This window comes from Camarhynchus parvulus, chromosome 3 (genome assembly GCF_901933205.1).
Source record: "Camarhynchus parvulus chromosome 3, STF_HiC, whole genome shotgun sequence".
In the NCBI taxonomy this organism is placed as follows: Eukaryota; Metazoa; Chordata; class Aves; order Passeriformes; family Thraupidae; genus Camarhynchus; species Camarhynchus parvulus.
Window position 1 is genome coordinate 82,690,823 of NC_044573.1, and position 22,440 is coordinate 82,713,262.

Below are 22,440 nucleotides of genomic sequence, written 5' to 3' on the forward strand. Positions count from 1 at the left end.
AAAACCTACAAGAAAATCTCCTTGTAAAAGGGAAATAGCAACTTATTAATTATTTCATCAATTAATATAAATAAATTAATCCTCTAGAAGTTTTCTCTACATTTAGCAGAAATCATCATGCTCTGACAGAAAACACACCTATACTAGACTATAGCAGACTTTTTTTTAGTCTTAACTTTACCACTTATAACAAGCTGTGGGGGCAGGGAGGGAGAAACAGGAGTCAGTTCTGTATTTTCTCATTCAAAATTACATTTTTCATGAGTGGTATTTTGGATGTGTGAGCGCTTAGTCATCTGTATGATACATGATTTGTGTCTTAATCCTGTTTTCACTGTTTCTTCTTGAACCAGTTCTGTGCAACTGTCCTTCTTGAAGGCAACCGCTGTTCTGTACTCTGGGCTTCTACAAATTTATATAAAATACCATTGTGCACCTTCCCCTCTTCCATTAAAAAAAACCTACTAATTATAAATCAACCAGCTTTTTCTTCCTTGTAGAGGAAGTGAATTACTAAGTCACTAGATTGCTTGCTGAAAGTCTGTCTCAAGGCTGAAACTTTTAAAATGTGAACTGAATTCAACACGAGTTTCGACTAAGTATCACTTTACAGGAAGATTCCTAAGCCCAGTGAAGGTAAACAACCATATCTTCTTATTTCCTTTGTTACCCCAGCAGCTCAAAGATAAAGATTTAAGACCTTTCAATCTTAGCCTCAATATGCAGGAAACTATGGGCTGAATTCCTACATAGCCATGAATGGGAAAGCACAAACCATCATGTTCTCAATCTTATGAGTTATTTTACTTCCACTGGAATATTTGAAATGACCATTCTGGCAGGGAATAACACTAGATTATGTCTAAATACTTCCACCTTTGAGGTTAGTGCATCAAACCACATTTAGGATGTTTTGTCTCCAACTGCCCATCATTTTCACCCATTTACTTTGTCAAAACATTAATAAACAAATGAAAATTTTTTTTCCAGAGTCAGTACTTAATAGGATCTGAAATAGTGTATAACTCTTTGTCTCTGAAAAGTGAAACAGCTATTAGCTTCCAATTCCTAGCTTGTTTTTAGAAGTCAAAATTGATGGTAATGCAATAATGTGTGAAGATTCTGATTTCTGTATTTAAGTATTCCTTCTACCATCTGCCTTTTCTAAGCAAGTTCTGAAGTTTTATGTCTGATTGAAATTTTAGCACAAAACAGAAATCTCATTAACACAAACACATCTATTCTACAGTGAAAGTCCCAAGAAACTTAATCCCCATTGTGAAGTCTGCAACAAACAGAGTGACACCAGGATTCCAACCTCCCCACAAATAACACAATCTTCTGTTGAAATCCATCTCTCCCAAAAGGCTGAGCAAGTCACAAGTACATAGACTACAAGTTTGGAAGGCAGCAAGAGAAAAAAACAAGGCTAAATAAGAAAACAAATTTTATAGATCCAGTTTTACAGATAATGTGGTAATGCTAGTTCATACCAATGCTGAGAATATCCAAAACAAGAAAATCATCATGGTATCACTTATATTACTGATCTCAGTACATTTACATGTCTAAGGCAGACAGGAAGGGTGATACTCAGAAAAGCAGGCATAGACTTTTACAAAGCATTCAAATTTTGTCCAAGAGCAGAACTGTCTACTTACTGGCCTTCTGCTAACTTAGTATTTTATTACAGATGGACTGTCTTTACACTGAACTATACTCTCAAAGAACACTTTTGACAGGCTGTACATCCTCCTGAGTAAATCTGGAAATACTGTCTGACCCTCATGTAGGAACTGGGATTACAGCAAATTTCTCATCCACTGTATTGCGAGTATTTTACTACAGTGAGAAACAATATGTGATTTCACATTTCAGCTTTAAAGCAGGTATGTTTTTTCCTCAAAGTAAATGCTGTGTTACTTGTGCTTATGTCAGTGTGCTAGCAACTGACCAGAAGACTAAAGGAAGACTTAGACAGTTCTATCAGGCAGCAGATCTTTCAGTCTAGCAGGCTCCATGTGAAACAGCTTCTATCCAAAGGTTGCCTAATGACACTGGGATGACACACCTAAGTTACACATCAACTATTATCTCACAGACTACCATTGAAAGTTGACTGAAATCAACTCACTGAGGACAAGACCTCAGTTCACTTAGCATTACATATAAAGAAGCAAGGTGTTACTTTCGCAGTGCTTGTGAGAAAGCACTTGAAGAGTTTACAGAAAAATTTATACTGAATTATATACTTTATAACTACATTAATGTGTGACAAAACAGTTGATCATGTAATCCAATTAAAACCTTTCTATATTTTTTCATTAGATGACAGAACAGCTAAAATACAAAATTAAACTGAGTAAGTACTGAATGTAGAGGCATAATTTTACAATTTAAATACATCAATCAAGTAAACTTTACATATTTCAGAAGAAGCTAATTATTTTCTTTTAGAAATTGTATGATGAAGCATTAATGATACTTCTCCAAAAATGCTTTACAGCATCTAAGACATTGCTCGTAAACAGTTTCAAAGTCCTTTTCGCTCCCCTAGAAAAGAAAAGAGGAAAAAGACTTTAAGAATAACAATAGTGGCTGAAGAGCAAATACAAATTGCAGACTGGTTTTTCTGCTGTCAGTAATGGCAAACAAAAGACATTAGAAAAAAATAAAAACTGTGCAAATATTTGGTGATAGCTTTGGCATATTTCTCTCTAATTTGAGCTCAGGTATTTCTACAGACAAACTCTGTGACTTTGTATTCAACAGTTCTGCATGACTTTCCTTCATGTACTTCTTCCACTCTTGAGTCTTTTAAGTCTTTTCCTTTTTTAGGTTCACACTAACCTGTCATGTTGAATTTCACAGTTTAATGAAGCACTGTGTGGAAACAAAATGCCCAAAACAAACCTCTTTTTGTTTTGAACCTGCTTCCCACTAATACCATTTGCTTACCATTATACCTTATTCTCTACTTCCTGCGTAATGGATAGCAATTTCTTATTCAGCTTTCCCCATAATATTAAGATTTTATAGAACTCTACTGCATCTTCATCCACTTCTGTTTCCTAAACTGAAGAATGTTGTCTAATTGTTTGCTTTTGGCTGGCATTATCTAGCTCTTTTGACCACCTGTGTCAATGGCTATGTCTCTAACTTTCCTGATCATATCCTCTTTGTAACAAGGCTGATCAAACAGGGTTTCACCCAATATTGAAAATACAGGTGCACTGCATTATTTTAATTTAAATAAATGTTATAAGCATAGTAACATTTTCCTTTCCTAACCCAGTAATACATGGTTTTCTTAAGTTACAAAAAAAAAAGTTTACAATTCAATTTGTGTAACATCAGATTATGTATCATATGCCAACTGGGGGATCTGGGAAGATTATACTGCACACACAATTTTTAATCAAGCCACCCTAAGAATTTCTTACACATACATAGTATGGATCTTCAATGATAAGCTGCTTCTGTGGATCATAAGTTCCAAGTAGCTCAATTTTGGCCTTGCAGTCCTTAACTTGGTTGCTTTTCCTGTTCAAATCTCTGTAGAAGAGAAAATAAAATTTTTCCTTGAATTTTCCTTCAGAATTCTGGCATCAATGTTCATGACCATTTCTAGACAACACAGGAAAACAATGTCTCTGGACTCCATCAGTCCTGTGGACTTTGTGCTGCTCCTTGTTCTTGTTTTTCTTGTTATGTGGGGTCTTTTTTAATTGAGTATGGAAGACATAAACTGAATTCAGAGCATAAATAAGCAGTCAGGCACTTTACCCATAGCTTAAAAAAAACTTTTTAACAGTTTTAACTTTTTAAGTTCATCAAGTTCATTCTCAAATCGATGATTAGTACTTTCAACACTCACCTTTAGCTTGTACTGAACAAAAAACAATGGAAATTATCCAGGTATTTTTCCAGAAGTATGAGTAAGACTCTCCTGTCTGCTCAAAGCCACTGTTTTAGATTGCTATGCTCTAGCTCTTGTGAAATCCTACCACATCCAGTTAACAGAAAATGGTAAATCAGGGAGCTACGCCTGTTTTCCTTTTGATATACTGTAGCATTTTACCAACTGTCACATCCTCTTCCTTCTACATTGCTTCTCATTGATAAAACATTCTAGTTTTGAGATGGCATTTTCTCTATTTGCTTAAAAATGGCCATTTGTTATCCCAAAAATGATCATCTGTTATCCATACTTAAAATGGACCTCTCATCATCTTCAGATTAAAGGCAGCTCAGTACTATCATCTTTACAATGAAATTCCAAAACATACTACATTATTTTAATATTACACATCTTCATACCAAATCATTTTACTTACTCACCATTACAAAAGGCAAAGAAATCCCTTGTGAATACTTAGTCATAACCATATCAGCTTTAAGAAATTAAAATTATTAATTCTGATTAGGAAATGAATTTCAGATAGTTTAGAAATAGCAGTGAGAACACAGTACTGGTTTTGCTTGAAGAAAAATCAGAGATCCTCTATCAAGCTATTGCTTGAATTTACAGATTTTTCAATAAATTCTCTAGCCTTCTATTATTAAAAAAATGTCAGACCATCTTCTTAAAGTTTTTTGGCATACCACTTAATGAAGAGGTGAGGGTCAGATGGCTCTGGTACTAAAGAAAAGACACATCCCAAATCTTCCTTTTCTGACAGGCATTCCATCAACACCTGGAATCAGCTTGCCCTCCTAGAGCTACAAATAAGCATTCCTAGGCAAAACAGCTGAACTCAGTGCAAGCTAAAGGCAAAACTTTTGCACAGCAGCAGCAATATCTCTGTTATAGTTCTGATATTTCTTCTGCTCTAGAGCTCATATCATATAAATTGTTAATTCAAATTTCTGTTTAAGAATTCAACTGAAAATAGAAGGAAGCCTTGTCACGTCATTGCCTGAGACACTGCAATCAAGCCAAGTGTTACATACCCTCCATTCATGAAGACTGTGGAAGAGAGCTTATTCAAGACATTCTAGAAAATTCAACAAAATCACACTTATTTCAATTAAGTGGTGCTGCTTCTAGAAGACTTTATGTGCCACTAATAGGGTCTTTATTTAGGTTTTGTTGTTGGTTCTGGTGGTTTGGTTTGGGCCTTTTTAAACTAACTTGACAATAGCCCTTACAAGCACTTTGACACTTGTAGTTTATTAAATTCAGCTCCTTAACTCTCAATATGTATGTAATTGAGTAGAAATTTTGCTAGTGATATCCAAAAATTTACACTAGGCAGCTACTTTACCAGATCTTTCTTAAGGACACTTAGCTAGAGCACAGCTAACAATAAAACAAGACTTCCCCAAGCTAACAACCTTGCTAATTTCAGAGTTCCCTCTCTTTTTCTACATAAAAAGGAAAAAAAAACCCACATCATATTTAATCCTTCCAAGTTCCCAGTTTGTCTTTTAATTGCCATGCAATTAGAAAAACTGATCACTTCAATCAAGACAGTAAGTACATCCTCATTCCTAATTATACAGGCATCAGCTGTATATAGCACAAAGTAACTAAATTTCCATGTCCTTCATCCTTGAGTGGCACGTATCACACAAATAAACCATTGAGTTCTGGCTCAATAAACTTATTAGAAGTGAAGAATTCGTCCATTAGCACATCATTCACATACATGTAAAAAAAAAAACCCAAACAAAGAAACCCCAACATAAGCTAAGCAGTAAAATGTGACATCTGTGTTCAAAGTGACTTATGAGACATCACTACAAGTAATCCATATGAATTTGTTCCATTTCTTCATACATTACCTTAGGTTGCTCTCATCCATACAAAGTATATGATCAAAGGTCTGGAAATCCTCTTTAGTAATCTGGAAGTAAAAATAGGTGCTTTAGCCTACAAACTGCATTTGATTAATGAAAGGGGGGAAAAAGTGTTTTCAAATTCTGTAGCTATGACTTATTTAAAAATACACAGGTGGAAAGTATAGAACTGCACCTTTATACAATTTTACAACAACTTACAACATTTTAAATATATTTTACCATGATTATTTATCCATTTCTGCAAACCTTCCACAAAAACACAAACCCAAGTCAGCCATTTAACCAACCTTTTCTTTTTCCTTTTACATTTCATGGATCAACTTAGAATATTATTAAAAACAACATTTCTAGTACTTTTCAACTACTAAAACTAAAGCAATTTCCAATTATGGGAACCATGCAATAAAATGGTTAAAAAATAAAACAAAAAAATTACTTTCTTGATAGGACAACAAAAATGTAGGTAACCTGGAATCAATTGCAATACTTCCAATCTAGAAATCTGCCACTGCACAAGAACATATACCAAGTGAAACTTAAAGCTGAAGTATGAAGGCATGAGTTACAATCTCTTAAAAACAAATGCAGCAACAGTATTTTAGACCATGTAAATTCACAAAATTTGTAGTATGATAGATACAATAGATAGTAGATAGATTGTAGTAGATAGATACAATAGATCTGGGATCTATTGTACATTTTTTTACCATCGTATCATCTGTTCTTTTTCTTTCTTGTAATTTATTGACTCCTAAACAAGAGTATCAATTAAGTTCAGACATCTGAGTTCAAGTCATGTAGGCAAACACAGCAGATAAACCACTGACTTAAATACTAATGTCATCTTCTTGTTATAAGGATGGCTGGAGATGTTTGCCAGTTTTCATTTTATTTCAGTTTACATTTAAGCCTTAGTTTAGGGTAAAATCTTCCCAGACCATGGCCCCAGTGCTGGTATAAGATATCTGAACCAGGTGTCTATAATGAGGATGAAGAAATGGAATAAAATTTTTAATACTAGAGTTCACTTTAGGACTGTCTTTCATGTATAGTCCTGTGTGAAGCATCACAACCAAGAAACTTGGGAAGGTTGTTCAGAACAGGTTTTCTGGCAGGCATCCCTACAAAGGAAGGGCTAGAGAAGTGAGTAAGCAAGGAAACAGGCAAAAGGCAAAACACAGTATCCCATAAGTCAGAGTTTTCACTCGTAAAAATATTTATGTATTAAAAAAAAAAAAAGGTTTAGATGGAAAAATGGAAAAACAGCCACTTGTTTTCTTTGTGCAAACAGCAAATAGATACTGATTAAGCTCCCATAACAAGGAGCAAGAAAAGACAGAAATTATCATCAGAATAAAGCCATAAATGAAACATTACACACAAAGAGAACTGAAGAGGAAAGGTCAGGAATGAACATGAAAAGAAAGGGTTAATGATGAAAACTAATGCACACTTGTTTATTTTCACTGTAAAAATATTTGCTGTATTCATGCAGTGCCTCTGACCTATGAAAATATTTTTGCAGTGGAAATAGCTCTGTTTTCCTGGCAAATCTAATCAGGACTTCTACAAGCTGCTTCTGATTGCTCTACACAGCTGAACACTTGCCCCTGTGAAAATAAGAGGGCACTGATTTCTTTGTTGTATGGACAAATGGAAGAATAAACTAGGAACACTTGACAGTGTGACAGTGATTACCCTATGACCAGCACTAATGCAGTTGCAAATGCCGCCCTAAAACCAAGGTTACCATTTGGCTTGTGCTTTTAAGCCATAACACAGAGTCAGTTAAAAAAAATAAAAAAGCTTTAATTGAGCAAACTAGAGTGAACTGAAGGTACTCCTCAAAACTACTAAAACTAGTACTTTGGGTGATTAAATTGAGGATGTAAAAATTTAGATACATTTTGAAAAGTGTAGTGGAGAGTTCAAGTAGTCAACTTTGGATGAAACTAAGCAGATAACAATAACTTTACATTTAAAAAATGCATATAACAATTATTAAATTATTAGCGAAACATTTCAGTTTATTTACAGAAAGGAAATCTCATTTTCTGTCTGAAACCCACAGAGAGGTAGTAATCCTCAAATTTACCCAGTTGTGAAACAGTATTTAATACAACCTTCTTCTAATCTCAATTTCATATTTAACGCAAATGCATGGTATGAGTCATACCAAAATCAATTTTTGCCTCAGCATGAATAAAAGTGAAAATTATTAAAACCTTTCTGGTTTGTGCATGAAGAATAAGAGCCTAGAGAATTTCATACAGCAACCTGCCATTAGCTAAAATGATAACAACTTTATTTTATATATAAATATATAATTTGCTTTTCTACTTCACTTTTAACTTAGAATATCACTGTACATGATGGTAAGACACAACCAATTTAAAATTCTCTTTTACATAAACCATTCTTGTAGTACTGAATTTTAAAAAAAAGCTAAAATCTATGATCATAATTATGCAAAAATTACATGAGAGAAGGTGCCTTTCACTGGGTGGGTAACAATCTTCCAGAGGACTGAAGACAATAATTGTACAGTACTTTGAAGGCAACAGAAGATAAATCCCTACTCTCTATTTCTGCAGCTTCTATTATTAAATCTTCTTTTATCTGTTCTGAAACAAGCGTCACACAAAATTCTATCCTTAAGTTTGTCTCTAAAAGCAAAGCAAATACACTTCCACTTGTACTAACCTGACCACTCTGAAAAGTCCTGTTCTACACTGTCAAGTACCTCTTTTTTCAGAAGTACCACAAGACCACATCAGGTCTGAGAATCAGCAGAGACCATCTGACAGAAGTTTAGGAAAACAAAAAAGAAATTTGGAGTTACGTTGTTAACATCAGTGCAAAATAAACAGTTATCTCCAGTTCAGGGATTTGAAGATTTTCTTTACAACAGAAACTATGTGTACTGGAATGATTTAGACAAATTTTCATCCTGTTAAGTCTTTCATTTTATTGCCTCATTTTTTTAATTTTCTCTCCCTGTATATGTAACATTTTAAGATCTTCTGACTGGAAAATCTCTTTATTTGCCAGAATGTATAAGCAAATGTCTTCATTAAAATGTTTTCATTCCTTCTCTGCCAAAGGAAGATATAAAGATTTGCTTTAAGACAGAGGATCAACTTGTTTTGGGTCCTTTGTTTTAATTTAACTGCTCACAAACCACTCTAGGAATACCTAGAAGAACAGTTCTCAAGTTTCCAAGGTATCTTCTAGGAAGACAAATATGTCACACTACTGAAACATGACTGAAACACTGACTGAATAATTTCAGTACCATTTAGCTTGTATATTGACAAATTATGATGTTTGTAAGAACTGATAAACAGTAAATCCGGATGTTGTAACAGGAAAAGATCACAACAGACTTTTGCAGTGATTATTCTAATAGTAAATTATTGAAAAATCTGAAATTGTGCTGTGCTTAATTCTGCTTCATATAAACAGAGATTAACATCAGGAGAGGTTAGCAGAGGGCAATTGACAAATTGAGAGAATTTATTTTTGGAAGTCAAAAATCTAAACATGTAGTCTTTGAAAAGTGAAAGAAGTAAATATGACCTCAGTGAGGTCCAGAAAAATTCTGAAGGGAACAGAAATGTAAGATAATAACAAGACTACTTGATCTTTTTGTCAATACAAAAACTAGTGGCGTAAACTCAAACTAAGTAAAGGTCAAGCCCTAAAGGAATATCTTATATCCAGAGAATAGTTAACTGAAGTAAATTATGTGCATTTATATGAGTGTCTGAATGATTTAAATAGATGCAGACACATTTACTTCCAATCTCTCTGGAATTCAGTATGGAAATACATGTTCTCTTGTTAATGAAAACAGATACAAGTTTAGGTAAAACTTAGAGGATTTCACTAAATGGCAAACCTGCCTTTGACTTAAGAATGCTTCAAGGGTATGTTTTCCTCTGAAGTTACCAGCAACTGTGCTACTAATCTTGGGTTTGAGTGCTTTCATTTTAATTTAGCACTCCAGATATTTTTAAAAGATCTACATGCAAGCGCAGAAGCTTTTTGTGATGGATGAAGAGGTATTCTACTTCTTTTTGGACCTGCTAAATAAATATACAATTCCTTGCTGAAGGATGCATCACTGATTACTAGAGTAAGACCATTTTTAAAAAGCATTTTAAAATGCTCAGAATACTAAACATTTGGAGGCAGGAGTTTTCTACAATGCAGAAACTGGTTCAATGCTTTCCAGTTATACTTCCAATGAACCTTAATAACAAAAAACTAATTAAGCTCAACTAGAAGAGTTAAGTCACTCTGGAGTCCTTTAAAAAACTGCACGGAGTATTTATTTATTTATTACTTGATGCTTAACCATGCACTGGTCAAATGACTTCTATGATTGCAATGGTTAGGGCACAGGTATGAGTAAGGAAGAAAAGATACTCTCTTCTACCTGTCGCGCTTTATGTGCTGTCTCAATGCCATGATTTCTTAGACAACTTAAAGCCCTTGAATCTGGGAAGCGCCCCACGTTCCAGTCTGAAACAGCGGCACTGTCTGTCCTCCACTGTAACAACAGAACAAATACATAGACAGATTTAAAGAAAATTAAAGTACAGTACCTGCCTGGCAATATGACTCATGGGAATGCCATGCTTCTTCATGCAATTCTGTCCTCGATAGTCAGGAGGGCTTCCTATTTCATAGGTAGATGTCGCTGCACTGTCTATCCTCCACTACAGAAAAACAAATTCATATTTTTATGTTTCTTTCCTTACTGCTTATATTCTGATTGGCTGTGAGACAGTTATTTCTTGGAACAGAAAGAAATAGCTTACCTTATTTTCAAGCTTCTCATCAGTCACAAGTTTTCTGAAAACTGCTTCAGCTATTGGAGAGCGACAGATGTTTCCTATGGAAACAAGAGATTCAAGTGAATTTTCAGACTATTGAAAACAAAAACCAGTAATTGTGTGGATTTTTCCACCCAGATCAGATTAAAGATTTTTATTTACTCAGAATGCAAATCATGCATATGAGAACCCCGAGCCCTGTGCCTGGGTTGGGGCAATCTCCAATATCAGTACAGACTGTGGCAGGAAGGGATTTAGAGGAGCATGGTGGAGGACTTGAGGATACTGGTGGGTGAAAACTTGGATATGAGCCAGCAGAGTGCACCTGCAGCCCAGAAAGCCAATCATATCCTTGGCTGTACCGCAAGCAGCATGGCCAGCAGGTCGAAGGACGTCTTAAAAATGCATGCAGAAATTCATATTTGAAAAGAATGAAGGGTCTCAACAAAAAGAAAAAGCCTTTTCAACTATTACTTTAGTTCTTTCTACCTTTTCATCCTCAGAAATTTTCAGTAACTAGATGGAATATTCATAATATTTGATTTGTCATGCAGATTGCAGTAATTCATACACACAAATTTTCTGTTCCCATCAGACATAATGTGTAACTTTGCTCATCTCTGATTTTTGAGCAGATTAAGTATAAAATACCAGAAATGGCAAGACCCATCTCTATACTCTTAAATTAATCACTCTCCTACTACTGATTAAATTCTTTCCAAATCTCAAACTATTAAAAGGAAAAAAAAAGCCAATGAACAAAGCTAAATTTCCATCAGCAAAAAGAAATTTTTACATGAGGCACTTAATCTCATTTTTAAACAAAACACCAAGGTAGATACTTCATTGCTAGAGAGAAGCTGCTATGACCTGGGCATTAAATAACTGCTGTCATACATCAACTAAAAGAATCACAAAGAAGGAAGTGAAGGTCTGAAGCAACACAAATTGACTATCAAAGATTTAGAGAACATCAAATCAACTAAATGGCAAAAGGAACAAGCTAACCACTGAAAAACTGATCTTGCCAAAACGTTAAGTGAGTTCTGATGTCATCAGATCTTCTTCCAGGAGAAAACATACTAATTCCATTGTTTGAATTAGTTTATTTCATGCACAGAAATGAAATCAGTCTTGGAAGAAAAATAAAACAGGAAAATTTTGGGGCTCCCTATGTGGTTAAGTGAGAAAATAAGTAAGTACTATTAATTATGTAAATGCTTAAAATATGGTAATAAAGTAAAAAAATAATCTCAGTTTTTGAGTGAGTTAAAACAGTACAATTTCAAAACATGGTAACATACAGCACAAGGCAGAAAATAACCTTCATAACAATGAACTCAATTCTTTGATATTGCTAGCCTATACAGCATCACTCCTCTTACAAACACATCAAGCTCCATTTTAAAAAGCATCATGTATCTTAAAAGGCTATTCCAGACACTAATTTCCTCTGGTAGCATAAGACCTTCCAGTTTCAACTTAGTATTTATTCCTGGAAGTCTCTGCTCATCTGATCTTGGTTAACATCAGTCTGTCTTTCCTTCAAGGGTTCAGTATTCAACAGATACAGAACCCTTGCTAAGCTGAGCTAAACTAAACAAACCAAGCTCTCAATCTCTTCATGAAATTAACTGACCTTATCTAATCACTCCAGTTAAGTCAGATCTGCACTTCTAATTTAAATTCACTTTTCTTGAATACTGACAAACAAAACAACAGATTACACTACAGGAAAAGTTTGTTCACATTTGTTTTTTAAATTAAAAAAAAAAGTCGGTAATAGGTACATAGTGTTTTTGAATACAACTTGAGAATTTCTATAATCACCTTTGACTCATTCACGAGTACCAAATTTATGATTATAGCCCCCTATTCCTAATTTGTCCATTCCCTCTCTTTCTTTGTTACTTCAAATAGGTGACCTTTAAGCCTTTTCTCTAAACTATTACATTCTGCTTCCATTACACCAGCTGTTGAGGCCATCCATTTCTTCCTGAACAAAATTTTTCTCTATATAATGATCGCACACAATTGTGCATAAATGGTAACCTTCATTACCACACTCAACATATCAGTAAAAAACAATGATTTATATTCTGGGACCTAGTAATTCATTAACTAGCTCCCAAAATTTCAAAATGGTGGTTTTGAAATAAATCCCTCATGGCTTTTCCCACTTGTTTAGCCTTCTGCTCATAGGGACTGAACTGGTTCCAAATTTTCACTCTTCTACAGCTTGCTCACTTCTTAAAATAAATGCCATAAACATAATCTTTAATGATCTCATATAAAATGCCATAATGAACAGCACCATGATCACCCTTGATTAAACATATTAACTACCACTTCTAGCAGTACCTAGAAACTTCAGCTGGATCATTTCTGAAACCAACACTTAACCCAGTTTGGAACTTAAAAATTCATGTCTTCCCTGATGACACACTCCAGATATTAGCAGAGGTATTAACACTGTTAGGGAACTTCAAGCAGCATTTAAATCTATTTTGGGAACTACGGACAGAATCACAGAACTGACTTAAAAGAAGCTCTTTTACCCACATACTCTGCAATATTATTTTCATCTTAAACAAATTTACCCATGCTACTCCTTGCAACTGTTATCACTCATCTCAAGACTGATGTAAAGCTCTATCTTATCCCACTAACATATGCAAACTTAATTCTTGTTTTCCAGTCACTTTCCTCACTAATTTCTATCTATTTCAGATGCAGCTGTACATCCCACACTGGTCTTTCCAAGCTGTGCATCCTCACAGATCTACAGTATTTCCAAAGTTAGGGACTGACATTCTCCATTAGGAGAATGGAGAAATTTCACAAAAAGAATCATAGGGCAATTAACTTCCTCCTTGGAGTTGAACCATTTGTTTCCTTAAATGTTATCTACACATTATCTTCACTACCTATCCTCCTCTAGTGTGCCCTTCTTCTTTGTTGCATTTCCAACTGATCTGATCATGCTGGCTTTATGTAGAAGGCAGCAGTATTCAAGTTCTCAAAATCTCCACCTTCTCCCTTCTTTTTCTTGCATATCAAGTTCTTTAAGCTGTAGTGACATTTTCAATCATAGAAAACTAGTGCCCAAGGTAGCCAGAGCCCACCTACTGAAATCCTACAAACATCTCCAAATACAATGATTCAAGGAAAAGAGATTTCAATCACAGAATCAGTACTGGAATCATCTCTCAATCACTTTTAAGAAATCATGTCATCACATTCATTTTCTAAGCACAAGGCTTCCAGCGACAGTGACCTAAGCCAACACCTAATTTTTTGAGTTCTTATTCCTGTCTCTGCACTAATCTTTGACCCACACCCAGACACAAATGGAAGCTCTGCTTCTACTGGCAGGAGAGAGAACTTGAATCCATTTCATGCTCAGCTCCATTGCCCATCTCTAAATATGCGGATCCAATCACTTAGTCTCTAAAGTGGTTTTGTATCTTAATTGTTCCTTATTCAGCTCCCTACTTCTTTCGGAGCTTCCCCAAATGCAAACAAATGCTTTTCTCTTGTTCCTTTCTTTTGCTGCCCGCTGTTAGTAACAAAACTTTTGTTACTTTTCATCCTTTCACATGCAAAAACCTGATTTTTATTCTACTTATGTTTCCATGAATGGTCACTTAATCCAAGTGACTGGAATAATGCTTCCCATCATTTGCACCACTCATCTGGTCTCCTTCACAAGCGTTTAAAACTGACTGGTCACTTCATTATGTTCTGTAGTCAAATTCCTCCTTCCTGTAGTCAGAACTTCATCACAAATCCTAGTTCTTTCCACCTTGTCACACTCAGCATTCAATTACTTTTGTGAAGAACCATTCAAGGTACAGATTTCAGTTCAGATTCCCTGGTTTTTGCATTCATGTGCATGTATGTGTGTGTGTGTCTCAAAAATCTTTCCCTGCAGCGAGAATACCTATCCTGAATTATTCAACTGCTAGTACATCATGCTTTTCTACTAAACCTAAAGATTCATCAGGAAAACACAGGTTTTCAACACATAAGTACCTAGTTACAGCAATGAGACCCTTAACATATTTTAAGCATAGATCTTGTTTTTCAATTCCAAGATTACTTTTTACAACCATGCTTTCAGCTCTCTAATACTTTTGCATCATTTTGAAACACAGATTAAACAAGACACTGTATTCTTACAGCTATATTACCAATACCACATAGAAGAAAGGTCATTTTCCTTACATTTATCTAACATTCTCTTTATTAAAAAAGACATTTCTTTTTGTCAGCTTGCCAAGAATCTTTATCACAGCAACTGTTTTTCATGACTCCTTCAATGTCTTACCCAACCTATTGCTTTCCCATTCTGCAGCTATAAATAGCATTTTGTCCCATGAAACCTAGTATTTGGCTGTATCTAAAGGCATACAATGAATTGTGACCTGAACCAGGAAACTCAAATCTCTTTGTAACTGTCATCTAATGTCCTCATACTCACTAAGTTAGCTGCCATTTCAAAAATGATTTTATGCAGTCTACATGCCTGGGGACAATACTCATACTCGGTGATTCACAACAAGCATTAATCACCTGAAGATGTACCCAAACCCACTTTGCTCAACAGTACACCCATCTTACAACTGCTCCTCCACATCTGGAGTAGATCAGAAAGCCAATGCCTGGTCTAAGATGCCCAGTCAGCTTGTTGTGTTATAGTGGAGACATCATCAGAGAGAAAGAGGCAGACTTATATAACACAGTATCATATTAAGCCCATTTCTGGAGCTCAACTATCAATTACATGAGCTATGTAAGTGTAAAATGAGCAAACTGCATCTTGATTCACCTCCACTTTTAATTCTTTCTTTGCTTAAATGAAAAAAGTACCTTATGGTGCCTTTTCATAGGCTGTAATTACATATGTTGCTGGGTATTTCAATTATTTCTCTGTGATGAGGAACCCTTATCATTAATGTAGTTATGCACATTAACTAGATTGTATTTTGTTGTGTAATGATATGTGCTTATTTCATTACAAACAAAGAACACAATCAATACATATTTAAATAATAGGTTTCTTTCAAAACATTGTAGAAAGAAAATTTAGTTTTTCATGAAGAACTGTCCTTTCTGGAATCCACTCTCACTAGATGTGGCAAACTTTAGAATTAATATACTGCATTAACCAACACTACTGTTAAGTGCAGTTCTAGAAATCTGCTTAGTACTCTTTTCAGCAATAACCTCAGCTATTATTCCTAGTAAAATTTAGAAGGAAAAAGGTATCACTCTTGAAAAATAACCAAAAAACTTAAGCAATCTTAAAGCAGGAACAAGAAACAAGCTGCCTACAAAATTTAACTGAGAAGAGTGTGTTTCACTGGGGAGAAAAAAAAAAAAAGAAGTGCTTATCGTGTCAATTAGCCTTTCACACTGCATATCACTAAAGTTTTTTTTCATAACCCAGTAACACAGAAGAGGAAATTTAAAAGCTATTTACAACATTTGATTAAGACAATCCATCCTATTAACGCTGGTACTGATTGGTACTTGTGCACCCTTCCCTCAGGCCTAATAATTAATTAATATAAACTATTATGTTACACTAAAAAGAGCTCCTGAATTGGAACCTTGTTACAGTGCAAATCACCACTGTGGGTTTACACAACCACACGTATGAATTGTTTCACAAAGTCATAGAATAGTTTAGTTTGGAAAAGACCCTGAAGATCACATGTGACTGTTAACCCAGCACTGCCAAGTCCCCCACTAACTCATGTTCTTAAGCACCATGTCTACATGTCTGTTAAATACCCATGCAGCCTCAACTATTTCTCTGGGCAGCACCTTCCAATGCTTGACAACCCCTTTGTGATTAAATTTTTCCTAATACCCAATTTAAACCTTCCCTGGTACAACTTAGGGCCATTTCCTCTCATCTTGTCTCTGTTAACTTATTTCAGGTATTGTACAGAGTGGTAAGGTCTCTCCTAACCCTACTTCTCTTGAGACTAAACACCCCCAGCTCCCATAGCTGCCCTTCAAGACTTGTGCTCCAGACCCTTCACCAGCTTTGCTGCCCTTCTCTGGACACATTCCAGCACTTCAATGTCTTTCTTGACTGAAGGGGTCAGAACTGGACACAGCACTTGAGATGCAGCCTCACCAATGCCAAGTACAGGGAGACAATCCCTGCCCTGGTCCTGCTGGCCACACTATTGCTGATTTGGGCCAGGATGCCATTGGCCTTCTTGGCCACCTGGGCACACTCTGGCTCATGCTCAGCTGTGGTCAACGTGCACCCCCAGCTCCTTTTCCACGGGGCAGCTTTCCATACACTCTGCCCGCAGCCTGCAGCACTGCAGGGGTGGTGTGATCCAAGGGCAGGACCAGCACTTGGTCTGATTGAACCTCGTATTGTTGGATTTGACACAGCCTGTAGAGCTCACTCTGCAGAGCCTTTCTACTCTCCAGTAGATCAACACTCCCACCCAACTTGGTGCTGTCTGTGAACTGACTACAGCAGCTCTCAATCCCCTTGTCCAGAGTACTGATTAAGATATTAAACAGGACTGATCCCAACACTGAGCCCTGAGGAATCACTACTCAAGACCAGCTGTCAGCTGGGCGTAAATCTGTTCACCACTACTTTGGGCCCACACATCCAGTTTTTTACCCAGGAAACAGTGCACCCATCCAAGCCCTCAGTAGCCAGTTTTTCCAAGAGAATGCTGAAATGGTGTTAAAGGTTATAGTCAAGTCCAGGCAGACAACCTGCCTCTTTTTCCCATCCACAAGGCAGGTCACCTGGTCATAGAAGATCAGGTCCTTCAAGCAAGACCTGCCTTTCCTAATCTCACCCTGGTTGGGCCTGATGCCCTGGTTGTCCTGTGCCACATGATGGCATTCATGATCATCTGCTCTATGACCTTCCCTGACACCAACATCAGGCTGGCAGGCCTGCAGCTCCCCAGGTCATTCTTTCAAACCTTCTTGCAGATGAGTGTCACATTTGCCAACCTCCAGTCAACCACAACCTCCCCAGCTGACCAGGACTGATGGTAAATGATTGAAAGTGGCTCAGTGAGCACTTCCAGCAGCTCCCTCAGTGCAGGAAATAGGCTGGAAAGCAGCCTGGCAGAAAAGGACCTGGAGCTGCTGGCTGACACCCAGCTGATAGCAGTGTGCCCATGGGGCCAAGCAGGCCAGTGACATCCTGGTCTGTATCAGCAATAGTGTGGCCACCAGGACCAGAGACTGACCAGTGACTGTCCCCCTGTATTCAGTACACACCTCAAACCTTATCTTCAGCTCTGGCCCCTCACTACAGGACACTGAGATGCTGCAGTGAGTCAAGAGAAGGGCACCAAGGCTGGTGAAGGGTCTGGAACATAAGTCCTGTGAGAAGTAGCTGAGGGAGGTGGGGTTGTTTAGGCTGGAGGAAAGGAGGCTCAGGGAGACCTTACTGCTCTCTACAATACCTGAAAGGAGACTGCAGACAGGTAGGAGAACCAACTGGATGTGGCACTTAGTGCTGTGGTTTAGTTGGCAGATTGGGGTTTGGTCAAAGGTTGGACTTGATGATCTTGGAAGTCTTTTCCAAGCTTAGTGAATCTGATTCTATTCTGTGAATCTATGATACTATTCCCCATCCCTGTTTCCAGCTCAGGGAGCTGGTACACAGAGACTAACTGGGCTGAGTGTTCAAGAGAAGGCATTAAACACCTCAGCCCTTTCCTCATCCTTTGTCACTGTTTCCTCCTGCATCCAATAAAGATGGAGATTCTACTTAGCCCTCCTTTTGCTGCTGATGTATTTACAGAAACGTTTTCTTTTTTCTTTTATGGCAGTAAACACTAAGTTCTAGCTGGGTTTTGGACCTTCTAATTTTTCTCCCTGCATAACTTCATGACATCCTTTAATCCTCCCAAGTTGCCTGCCCCTTCTTCCAAAGCTCTTTTCTTCCTTCAGTTCCAGTCAGAACTCCCTGTTTAGCCACACCAGTCTCCTTCCCCACTGGCTCACCCTTCAGCACACAGAGATGGTGGTTCCCACTGTCCTTAGAACATCATGTTTGGGAAGGAGGATTCCTATTAATTAAGATTTTTTTTTATACAAAAACATCTGTATAGACCACTAGCTTCTAAATACACACCACTTGATAATCCCTTACTAAAGGATGTCTTGTCTGGATTATTATTAGGGGCTGATTTTTCTCAAAGGTAAACATCAGAACATATTTCAGAAAACTAAACCGTTATTTTGCTATTCAACTAATCTGCACGTCTCCTATTACAACAACAACAAAAAAAAAAGCAGATAGCGAAAAGCCCAAACATTAACTAATGGTTTTGCAACAAACCTGGCAAACTGCCAGGGTTTCACAGCACATGGATAAGATTATATGGGCTAGGAAACAGATCATGTTAACAGCCCTCCTAGAGCAGAGCAGAGAGTCACCCAGCTTGTTATGCCCTGAAGAAAGCAGAAGTTTAGAGAAAGTGTGTACAAAATGGGGATGGCTCTGTAATCTGTGTAGTCAGGTTAGCTACTTGCTGGTTGTGATTTTCTTGTTTACCAGTAATTGATTGTCCTAAACTCCAGAAAAGCATTCAGGTGATTTCCGATGCCATCTACACTTCTGTTTCCGGGGACTTTGCATGATAAGATTTACAACTTAACCATACAATATAACAGTAAAAGAAAGTTTCCTATTTCTTCATTTTGGCAGCCTTTCAAAAAAGTCTTATTCTTTTCACTCATTCTCATACCAGATCAAGAATTTCATTGTTAGATCATAACAGATCAGCCTCCATCAAGTTCTTTTTTTTTACTTAAAGTCCTACCCTTCTTTCCCTCTTTTTACAGCAGCTCTTACATTAACTTCAGTGCTTCTTGTTGTGGTTTTCTCTCCCCTTCCCACGTCAGGTGCTCTCAACAGCAAGTCTACGGGCAGGCTCCCCGTTCCCATTCCGCTGTTCCCGAAGCCAGGTGCTGCAGAACCCATCTCAGGAAGCAGTTCAAAGCCACTTCTCCGTGCTGCCTCAAGCAGCAGCCTTAGGTCAGAGCTAGTTTACGCCTATTTAGGTGTTGCGCTTTCCCACACACAAGCTTCGCGTTTGTCAACACTGCATTTCACTTCCTTTACTACTTCCTACTGATTTCACAGAATCACAGAACTATCAGGGTTGGAAGGGCCCTCTGGACATTATCTAGTCCAGTGCCCCTATCGAGGCAGGGTGGCCTAGAGCAGGTCACACAGGCGTTCGGGGGGGTTTGGAACGTCTCCAGAGAGGAAGACTCCACGAGCCCCGGGCAACCTGTTCCAGGGCTCTGCCGCCCTCAACGCTAAGCCCTTCCTCGTGGTTCCTATCGCAAAAAGGGCGCGGGTGTATTCCGCCTTCTGTCTCCCTTCCCGGCGACTATTCCGGCCCTCCCGACACGGCAAACCCGCGGAACCGTCCGAGGGCGGGTGCTGCACTTCCCCCGGCCCCGGCCCTCGCCCCACCGCGCTCCCTCCCCACGCCGCGGGTGCCCCGGGGCGAGGAGCGGCGGGCGCGGAGCGGGAGCGGCCGTCCCTGCCCCGCTCACCCAGGCACACGAACAGCACCGACTTCGACTCCCCCGCCGCCATCTTCGCTCAGGGGACCTCGCGGCTGTCGCACCACCCGCGCCTCGCTTTACGGCACCGGCTCTTATAGGCGTCTGTGGGACTTGCCTGTTTTGTGGGGGAAAAAAGGACCGAAGTATGGAACGTGCCCGGGACACCGGGAAGGGAGGGGCGGGACGGGACGGAACGGAACCGGGCAGTGCCGGTGCCACCGCGGAGCCGCTGCCGGGACGGGGAGCGGGCGCTTCGCAATCGCCCCTGCCCCGCCCGCCTCACCTGCGGCAGGTGCGCGGCTCGGCGGGGCCGCCTCGGCGCCGCCCAGTGAGGCTGCGGCGGCAGCGGTGGCAGGAGGAGAGGAAGCGAGGGGGAGCGGGGGAGCCCCGGCCCGGGCAGGAGTGAGTATCCCGCGGGGGCAGGAGTAAGGATCCCGTGGGGCAGAAGTGAGGATCCCGTGGGACCGGTGGGCTCCTCAGGAGGGCAGGAGGGATGAGGATCCCGCGGCGCCGGGGGCTCCTCAGCGCGGCGGGCGCGGAGCCGCCCCCGCAGCCGCGGGCGGAACGAACGCGCTCGGACAGCGCGAGCAGGGCTGCGCTGGAACATCGCGGCCCCTTCTCGCCCGGGGTCGCAGCGTGTGCTGCCTCCTCCAGCTAAAACTCTAAGAAGCGTCGAATGCGGCTTTGGCCTCGCCAGGCTGCTGGTGAAATTGAGCACAGGGGCGCTTCGCTTTCCAGGGCAGCTTGAGTGTCTGGTTTTTAGTTTGTTTTATTTAGTTGTATTTCATATCTATGTATAATATAGATGGTTATATATACCTACTATGTATTGTAAGAGATATACATATATATGTGCACGTATATTTTATTTATATTCTTTTATTATATAGTTTTTTAAACTTTTGTAGGTATTTATTTCTGTTTTTTCTGCTGGGCTATCTTGTACGCTGGATCCGTGTACCTGGCTGGGTTTTGTAACGCCAGCAGACGCAGCCCCACCACGGCAGGGTGTGGCCGGGACTGGATTCCTCTGCTGCTTTTTAAAGACTTGCTTGGCTGGTCTTCTGGTCAAAATGCAGTAGTTTGAAGGTTAAATAAAAAATGCTAGATTCTTAATTTTGTGTCAGATCTGTGACTTGCAAATGAGAGCTGAAGAACTTATATAACATCTGCTGTGGAATGGAGCAAACTGCACATTTCCTTTTATCCAGCTTGAAATGCTATCCTGCATACACCGTTTCTTTTGTAAATACAGTTGACCACGATTTTAAAATGATCTAGCTATTTGACTTTGCAGTGGAAGTGATTGGTAATCAGCAGTGTGGTTTTGTCCCCGGTGCCTGCAGCACCGTGCTGTTGTCAGGCCAGCTCTCAGGTGTCAGGTGTCGGAGTGTGAGGTGGTGGAGCCAGGCAGGGGCCAGGGCTCTGCTTACCTGTCAGACATGGCCTTGCTGAAGGAGGGCAAGATGAGTCAGTTGTGGCATTCTCACATGTGGCTCTGCTATATTATATAACTGAGCAGTGCAGAATGCCTTCAGTCCTGCTTTCTGTCCCAGGCAGTCCCCTGTGGTGTTGACATTGGAAGCAGATTCCCCCCCTCCAACCCCGTTCCTGTGTCTGTGGGTGTGGGAGGGTGAGGCTCTGTATAGGAGTGAGTGCTTTTAAAGGCTCTCCGGAGTTCCTATAAAACCCCGTGTTTGAGGCTCTGTATGTCACATGTAGGCACATGCCTAGCTGTAATTTTGAGACAAAGTCTTTCATGTTTCCCTGTCTTTGGGAGGGAACTGGGGAGGATCCTTAAGTGTTATTCCACAGTCTTAATTGAAGGGATTGTCAAGCATTGGAACAGGCTGTCCAAGGAGGTGGTGGAGTCACCATCCCTGAAGGTGTTCAAGGAAAAACTGGACGTGACACTTATGGCTGTGGTCTAGCTGACAAAGTGGTGGTTGGTCTGAGGTTGGACTTGATGATCTCAGGTGTTTTCCAACCTAAATGATTCTGTCATTTTCAGCCCTCAGCAGTGGAAGAGAGACAAATTTTTGCCTTCTTCAGCTAATGGTAACTTCATACCTTTGAAATGGACGGTGACAGAATTCACTGTTGTCCATTGTGTCATGGTTTCTCACCATTAAGAATTACTCTTTCTGGTGTAATAAGCTCTCCATATTTTGGGGGCTTTTGAAACAGTTATTGCATTGTTGTAAAA

The 22,440-nt window shown here is 39.1% G+C and overlaps 2 protein-coding genes across 3 annotated transcripts in view; one reads left to right on the top strand and one right to left on the bottom strand.

Moving 5' to 3' along the window:
- Positions 1-1,430: 1,430 nt before the first annotated feature.
- ACP1 (acid phosphatase 1) lies at positions 1,431-20,665 on the bottom strand. Of its 2 annotated transcripts, none has more exons than XM_030945371.1 (7): positions 20,518-20,665; positions 20,223-20,349; positions 10,632-10,705; positions 10,247-10,360; positions 5,788-5,849; positions 3,450-3,555; positions 1,431-2,553 (listed from the first exon to the last, which is right to left on the bottom strand). In XM_030945371.1, exons 2-7 carry the CDS (start codon positions 20,263-20,265, stop codon positions 2,476-2,478), a joined length of 477 nt encoding a protein of 158 aa, XP_030801231.1. In that variant the 5' UTR covers positions 20,266-20,349; positions 20,518-20,665; the 3' UTR covers positions 1,431-2,475. The 2 variants fall into 2 exon arrangements, with proteins under 2 accessions (XP_030801231.1, XP_030801230.1); XM_030945370.1 differs by lacking the exon at positions 10,247-10,360 and adding an exon at positions 10,416-10,529 and having other exon boundaries at positions 20,518-20,638.
- Positions 20,461-22,440, top strand: part of SH3YL1 (SH3 and SYLF domain containing 1) — a 46,398-nt gene continuing 44,418 nt past the window's right edge. The window contains exon 1 of the mRNA XM_030945369.1: positions 20,461-20,636. Coding sequence (XP_030801229.1) covers position 20,636 — 1 coding nt within the window. The 5' untranslated portion in view covers positions 20,461-20,635. The remainder of the gene's footprint in view (positions 20,637-22,440) is intronic.